Source organism: Balaenoptera ricei, chromosome 8 (assembly GCF_028023285.1).
Source record: "Balaenoptera ricei isolate mBalRic1 chromosome 8, mBalRic1.hap2, whole genome shotgun sequence".
NCBI lineage: Eukaryota > Metazoa > Chordata > Mammalia > Artiodactyla > Balaenopteridae > Balaenoptera > Balaenoptera ricei.
The window spans coordinates 101,410,025-101,418,169 of record NC_082646.1 but is presented as its reverse complement, the minus strand read 5'-3'; the positions used below and the strand labels follow the sequence as shown (position 1 = coordinate 101,418,169).

Here is an 8,145-nt window from a genome sequence, read left to right as displayed (position 1 = left end):
AGTGGCTGTATCAATTTACATTCCCACCAACAGTGCAAGAGGGTTCCCTTTTCTCCACACCCTCTTCAGCATTTGTTTGTAGCACAAATCCAATCTTTCTTAAGAGCACATCTGGTGATGCATCTTCTCTCACTAAATTCCTTCCATGACTCCTCATTCTTTTAGGATAAAGTTCAGACTCGTTGGCTCAGCACAGAAGGCCCCTCACAATTTGCCCACTAGGCTCTGAGGATCTGGCAGTGAATAAGAGATAAATTCTTGACCCTCAAGAAGTGTACATTCTGGTAGGAGAGATAAATGAAATACTACTGAAATTATTAATAAAAACTTTGAGGGCATGTTTAAGGGTACCCAGACCCATAGGTACAAGATAATCCATTTAGCTTTGAAAACTATTAGAATATCTGAGCTAGATGAAAACTTAACCATCATCTTAACTCTCTCATTTAATTTACCCATGAGAAGTCCAAGGCACAGAGACCAAAGCCCAGTAGGTATTATTGCCAGTGTTTTCTTATTCTAGAAGAGCACATGATTCCTTCTTAGAGTCTTGATTATTGTTACCTCTATTTTTTTTTTTAACATTTGAATGTTGATGTCAATTTCAGATATAAAATTGGTATTTTTTGTTATGTTTTTAAAAAGAGTCCTTATATTTTATATACATATTGAAATATTTATGGATGAAACGATATAATATCTAGGAAGTGATTGAAAATAATCAGGTGAGGGGAATGGAAGGTGTCATAGAAAACAAGATTGGTTATGAGTTAAGAGTTATGGATTTTTAGAAATGGGGGCTCTGCTGGGAGGCATGTTCTCTGCGCAGCCACCTGGACCCCCGCCACCGCCGCGGGGGCTTCTTCAGGCCACACCAGGCATTCCAAGAACTTCTCACAGTATCTTGGTGGATGAGTTGGCGTCATCTTTCGAGCCTTGTTTTGCTTCTCTGGTGAGTCAGGATTATGTCAATAGTACAGATCAGGAAGAAATTCCAACTGGTGTTGATCAGTGTATCCAGAAATTTCTAGATATTGTGAGACAGACAGTATGTTTTTTCCTACCAAAAAGATTGCAGTTACCTGTTCAGAAACCAGAGCAAGTTATCAAAGAGGATGTCTCGGAACTGAGGAATGAATTACAGCGCAAGGATGCTCTGGTTCAGAAGCACTTCACAAAACGGAGACACTGGCAACAGGTGCTGGAGGACATCAACATGCAGCCCAAAAAGCCAGCCGACATCCCTCAGGGTTCCCTGGCCTACCTCGAGCAGGCGTCTGCAAATATCCCTGCACCGATGAAGCAAACCTGAGGAAAAGCCACCTGAAAATGAGCTGGTGGCTGACTCAGTCCAGACACAGTCTTGCCAAACATCACTTCTTATAGACATGACATTCTGGGAGAACACTTTGCCAGAGAATGAGATGATTTTAGTTTTGTGCTCTCACCTAAAAATGTCCACCTATTTTCATAAGCGTTATTTCTGGAGTACTTTATAAAATGCTTATTGCTTTAGTAAACCAAGCGTATTGTCTGTCTTTAGCAAAGTTTAAGACTGTTAGTGTGATGCTTTTTACAGATTCCTTTTTATGTTTTTGGTTTTTGTGTTTTTTTCTGCTTGTTTTTATCTTTATTTTTTTATGACTGTTAATCTCTGTGTTTCCAGTTTTAGATTAGTTTGTATGATCTGAGGGGAAAAGCTTGTATGATCTGATCTGCATATCAAAGGATGAGGATTTTGGTTGTAGGCCTTTTATGATAATTTACCCCTCAGTGGCAGTATATAAAAATATATAAATTTGCTTGTTTTTCGCAACTTTGAACTACCTCAAGAAGAGGAATCTAATGCAACAATTAACACTTCCAGAACCTCAGAATGTGGATATTTTGTAAATAGGTTGGAAGAGGATTATAATATCGTAGGTTAGTGTAGTAACTGTTACTGTACTGTAGTAATCTAGTGCTATAGCAATCCAGTAGTATCCTTAAGTTAATGTTGACTTTTATTAGGGATAAGTTTATATTTTTTGTAGTGTTTACTTACTTTTTCTGGAGGGGGGGTGGTAGGAGCAGTGATATGCTAAGTGATATTCATTTATGCAATAATCAGTTTAACTAACGGAGAGGACCCTGCTCTCAACAGGGGCATAGGTGAAATATGAGGGTTAAAGCTTGCTGTGATAATCTCTGAGTTTTGTTTATTTGTTCTGCTATTTGGAGCAGATTTTTCCATTAATGAAGGTTCTTGCTAATGGATGGTGTTGATTCCAAGGGACTGGGGCCTTGAGGTGGGAGGCTGGCTGTAGGGTGCATGGGAGACGTGGCGTTCGGTAAGATATTTTACCCTCTGTCGGTCGCACAGGCCACCTCAGACTGTCTGTTGAACCGCTGTTGAGAAATACAAACCGGCATTGTACCTGGTCTGCTGTTGAGAAATACAAACCAGCATTGTGCCTGGTCTCCTTGCATGAGGCTTTCCTTTCTCTGTTGTTTACATTCCCTCATTAGATTACACCCCTTCACCCTCAACGAGTGCAGCACTGTTTTCTGAACAGGCAGTAATTCTGTGACTCAGTGTCTTGGCTCGCTTTTCTTCCAGCCTTGAAGGTCCCGCCCCACCCACCTTGACATCCACTTGGGTTCCCGTCTGGCCTGGACGCTACCTGGTCTCTGCAGCCTCCAAACGCCCTCTCCATCGTATTCACAGGACACAGGACTTCTTGTCTCTTCTGCCAGCCTTGCTTGGTTCTCTCTCTGGGGTTAGTGATCTGTCTCTTCGTTCCTCATGAGAAGTAGGCATTATTCCCCTCTGGATATACAGGGACCACTTATTAATTTTTATACATAATAACTTAGTACTTATTTTTGTTTGTGTGCGTGTGTGTATGGGACACAGCTGGAGGCCAACAAATTCCCTCAAGCAGAGTATATAGTTAAACAAAGCTTTTAAAAGTTGTTTTTAATCACATTATCTGATTTCAAGGTTGTTAACCTGGTCATCTCGTGCCAATCAGAAGCTCTGATTGGCAGCTTTAGATTTCTTGATTAAAAACCTAACTAAATGGATTACATTTTAGGCATTCTTTCAGTAATGAAGAGGTTCTTAGTGCAAAGTTCAGGAACTATTCTATTTGGTGCTTAGTAAAAATATTTTGAATTAATGTGTGCACCAGTTATTGTCATTTCTTTACTAAATTCAAAAGTTTTCTGCCAAATAAACATTTCACTTAAAAAAAAAAAAGAATTATGGAAGCTAAGTGATGGTTACATGGAGGTTCATTATAGAAACCTTTTACTTTTGCCTTTGGAAAATTTTCCATAATAAAAATTTAAAAAAAGAGCATGAGAATCCTTTGGTACAGGTTCTCTGGGTTCCATCCCAGCTCCTGGGGTCCTTCTCAGGAGACATCAGCCTATATGTCTCCAACTGAGTCTGCAGAAAGTTTTGCAGACCCTCCTGAAAAGGGGGGCCATGCCTCCTCTGGTGGGTTCACGTCCAAGAGGCATGAAAACAAACAAACAAACCAATCCCAGGAGGTAAAACCAAAAAAAGGACCAGAAGATGAAGGAGGAACCCCAAAGATGATGTTTGTCCCGGCTGGGCAGTGGCAGTGCCTTCTTTGTGCCAGCGCCTAAGCAGTACTTGGCTATGCAGACAGCCATCCTGGTTCTAGTACTGCCTCCATTACCTACCAGCTGTGTGACTTTGGGCAAATTACTTAACTTCTCTGTGCCTCTGTTTCCTCACCTATAAAACGGGGATAAGAGTACCAATTTTTTGTGAGGATTATGTGTTAATGCCTGGCATGGAGTAAGTGCTAAATAAATGTTAGCTGTTGTTGCTATTATTATTATTATTGCCTGAGCTTCCGAACAATCAGTGGCAAAGTGCATGTGGGGTAAAGAGCAGCACGAGAAAATGCATCTCACTCCAAGGTCCTCACCATCCGCAGCACAGCGACCAACACAAAGGTTCCGACTGCTGCTGATGTGACATATGCTGAAGTCCCCAGGTTGGAGAGGGGTGCTGTGCTAAAGGGTGGGAAGCAGAGGGTTTCTCCCCACTGCGGGCCCACCAGGACCTCCCCGGGGAGACGGGGCTCACTGGGGGTGTGGCTACCAGCAGCCCTCAGTGGGAGGCGGACTTCCTAGGATGGGCCAGGGGGTCCTGCCCAAAGACCCGGCACCAACCTGGCCTGGACAGGTTTCCGAGGGCTGAAGACGGCGGTGGAGGAGCAGCGGGGACGCCGTGGAAGAGGCTCCTTCCCTTCCAGCTCGGCCACTGGCAGCCGCAGGTTCTGGGCCCGGTGGGTGGGGCCAGCGGGGAGGCGGTTCTCAGGCAGGAACCGGTCCAGGTCCACGTACTGCAGGTGGAAAGTCTCGCCGTCTCCGCGGAAGGCCTGGTGCCGGACGCGCAGCACGAGGGAGGCCGAGCTGGCCACGGTGCTGGCTGCCGCAGCCGGCTCTTCCCCCGGCTTTTCCTTCCCCTTCTCCGGGAGCGCCTCGCGCGGCGGTAGGGGTGGTTCTCCATCAGCTTCTCCAGGACCAGTGAGAAGGAACCAGCCAGGCCTCTCTCCCCAGCGGCGCATCCCAGCCTCAGGCCTGACCCAGCCTGCGGCGCCCCAGGCAGCTTCTTTCAGCCATGCGCATCTTGCGACCGGAAATGGGCAGCTACTGCGCAGGCGCCTCGCGGCCCCCTTCCCCGGCTCCTCCCCTCCCCCACCTCTCCCGTGCCCCTTGTGTAGGACGCAGCCCTGGTCATCTTAATTTTATCTTTCTATTAAATTTATATGAGTCTTGTCTTAATAAAATCGCCAGCCCTTTGAGGGGGAAACACTGGCGTGTCCATAGTGCATGTGCCTGCAGTGCCCTTTAGCCACAATATAAGGTTCTCCGTCGTTACTTGTTGGATTCTCTGAAGCTGGACGTTCCGAAGTCCTCCAAACTTTCCTCCATCGGATAGTGCTGGTGGCTTTGCCCTCGGAAATTCCAGCTAGGCCTGGACCTGGTACCCTCTGCAGGACGACTTTGAGATGTGTTTGGTGGCTTGAAGAGGAAAAAAAAGCAGTCCTTGAAGAACAGGTATTTATTGAACAGGCACTCAGGGCAGCTTTGGTGCTGGAGATATAACACAAATCAGTCCAAAACCACTGCTCTCAAGGAGCTGATGTTATTTTCCCATCCTCCTTACACTTTATGAACAAGGATATACTTAAATTCATTCATTCATTTGCCAAGCACTCTTCCGGGTTTCTGTGTTAAAACATATTCCAATGAGTTGAGATAACAAATAAATGATTTTGGATGGTGCTGAATACTGTGAAGTAAATAAAACAGGTTAATGCTTAGGGAACGATAGGCAATCGTGGTGAGGGAGGGAACAGGGATTCTGTGCATAAATTGCATTGAATGGAAGGTGACCAAAATAATAAATAGGTACCCCTCATGCAGATATCTGGGAGATTCCAGGCAGCTAGGGCATCGAGTTCAAAGGTGCTTATGAGGAAAGAAGACAGGAAGCAATGAGAACAGTTAGGCAGCTAATGCAGTAGCCCATGAAAGCTGACCTGTGCCAGGCAAGGTACTGACACTTTAACATATATTGTGTTTTTATTAACCCAAATAATTCCTTGTATTTCATTTATTATCTATGAATAAAGGAGGTAATCTCTAGAAAGGAAGGACCAAGCTCATGATCAGAGAGTATGATAGGAGTAGATGTGTAACTATTAAGAGAACCTAAGTCCAGGGCTCTTGCCACTGTAAGCTCATGGCTAGAAACTCCCCGTTGTGGTTTAGGGCAGCCTCACTCTCTTATCTCTTCAGCTCTGCCTAGTCCTTTCCCAATAAATCATGTGTCAGAATGAAAATTCTTTTGGTGTGAGTCAGTGTTTGGGTTTGTCCCAATGAGATGGAGAACCAAGGCACTCTTCTTTTTCTTTCATAAATTTATTTATTTTATTTATTTACTTTTGGCTGCGTTGGGCCTTCACTGCTGCGCGCAGGCTCTGCTCGTCGTTGCGGTATGTGGGCTTCTCATCGTGGTGTCTTCTCTTGTTGTGGAGCAGGGGCTCTAGGCGCGTGGGCTTCAGCAGTTGTGGCTCGCGGGCTCTAGAGCGCGGGCCCAGTAGTTGTGGCGCATGGGCTTAGTTGCTCCGTGGCATGTGGGATCCTCCGGGACCATGGATGGAACCCGTGTCCCCTGCATTGGCAGGCGGATTCTTAACCACTGCACCACCAGGGAAGTCCCCCAAGTCACTCTTGTGCAGCCTTTCTCAACTGACTGAGCAAAGGGTTCCTAATTACAGGCTTTAACAACGCCGTCCACTTAGGCACTTAGGTGTTTTTGGTTTTTGTTTTTTGTCTCCATATGGAACAGAGAGCATCAGAATGACAGCTGGATTCTAGGCAGCAATTACCAGGACTTTTTGGAAAGCTTGTCATGAGAAGATAGGTTAACTAATTATTCATTAAAACATTTGTTGAATACCAAGTCAATGCCAAACATTGGACTGGGGCTGGTGATAAAATGGTGAGTAACAGCATACAGGTTCACTGCCCTCATGGAGTTTTAGTCTAGTGGGTGTACAGGCAGAGATAAGTTGTATTAGTGAGGTGCACAGGGCATAAGAGCTTGTAAAGGGAGAATTAACCTGGTCAGTTAAATCTGAGAAGATTTCCCAGAGAAAACTATGCTTGTACAAATAATAGAAAATTATTCTTATTATTTTTTATTGAAGTATAGTTGATTCAGAATATTATATTAGTTTCAGGTGTACATCATAGTGCTTAAATATTTTTACAGTTCATACTCCATTAAAAGTTATTGCAAGATAATGGCTATAATTCCCTGTGGTATACAATTTATCCTTGTTACTTATCTAGAAAATTATGGTTGAATGCCTCTGAAAAGCCAAGGCAAAACACACTGAAGCTGAAGCGATGGTGAGGAAAAAACCTGGCACACTATTCCGTAGTCGTACAGGCTTCCTGCTTTGTTCTTTGAACAGAAGGTTGTTCCTGCCTCTGGGCCTTTGCACTTGCTTCTGATGATTCTGGTCATCAGGATCTCATGGCAGAGGCTCCTTCATATTCTTCTCCTGGTCACTTTTCTATGAGCCCCTTATTTAAACTAGTCCCTGCTTATCACTCTCTCACAACACAACACCCTTTGTTTTCTTCATATGTAGTGATCTTGTTTTTTCTTCCATTTATTTCTTTATCGACTGTTTTTTTTTCCCACTGGATTGTAAGCTCCAAGAGCCTGGGCTCCTGCAACTCTTGTTCACATCACCTGGCCCAAGTTTGAGACACGGTAGGTGCTCAGTAAATGTTGCCAAATGAAAGAGAATGATGAAGATAAATATATATCAATAATTGAAAAATAATGAAGGATAAGTGTATGCACAAGAAGGTTTGTTCTGTTTTGAGTTAATAATTTATTTTGCAGAAAGTTAACAATGTTATATGCCCTTCACATAGCAAAATTCCCTTCAAGATTCCCTTAAAGATGAAGCTGCTACACAATTCTTTATTGAAGAGGAGAAATGCACTTGTAGTTTGCATAATCTGAGATTTATTTTTTAAAATAAGCCCCAGGAAATTTACTTTGAAGCACATAAAAAAAGATAGATTAATGGAGAGAGAGATACCCCTTCATTTCTCCCTGCCTCCTTCCTCCTTCCCTCCCTCCTGTCTTCCCTCCCTCCCTGCCTCCCTCCCTCCCTTCCTCCCTCCCTCCTTTCTTCCCTCCTTCCCTCCCTTCTTTCCTCCCTCCCTCCTTCCCTCTCTCTCTCGCTTCTTCCCTCCTTTCCTCCCTCCCTCCCTCCATTCCTTCCTTCCTAGCTTTGTTCCTTCCGCACATCTTTGTTGAGTGTCTCTATCATGTCAGGCAGTCTCTACTCTCATGGATATTGCAGGTTATAGTGGAAAACAAATTAATTAAGGAATCACACAAATGGATATAAAATTATCCCTGTAGTGATTACTACAAAGTGTATCACAGGAGGCCTTGACTTAATAGGGAAGCTTCCCTAGGAGTGTTATCAAGCAAAGGGCTCGCTGCTCGATGCACATAGAAGCCAATGCTATGGCACTGGCTTTTGAGAAAAGAGCTTTATTTTGAGGCCAGCCGACAAGGAGACA

General features: G+C 44.2%; 1 protein-coding gene across 1 annotated transcript; it reads left to right on the top strand.

Moving 5' to 3' along the window:
* Positions 1-793: 793 nt before the first annotated feature.
* LOC132369972 (mediator of RNA polymerase II transcription subunit 28-like) lies at positions 794-1,312 on the top strand. Its single transcript, XM_059929692.1, has one exon. It carries the CDS (start codon positions 794-796, stop codon positions 1,310-1,312), a length of 519 nt encoding a protein of 172 aa, XP_059785675.1.
* Positions 1,313-8,145: the final 6,833 nt, after the last annotated feature.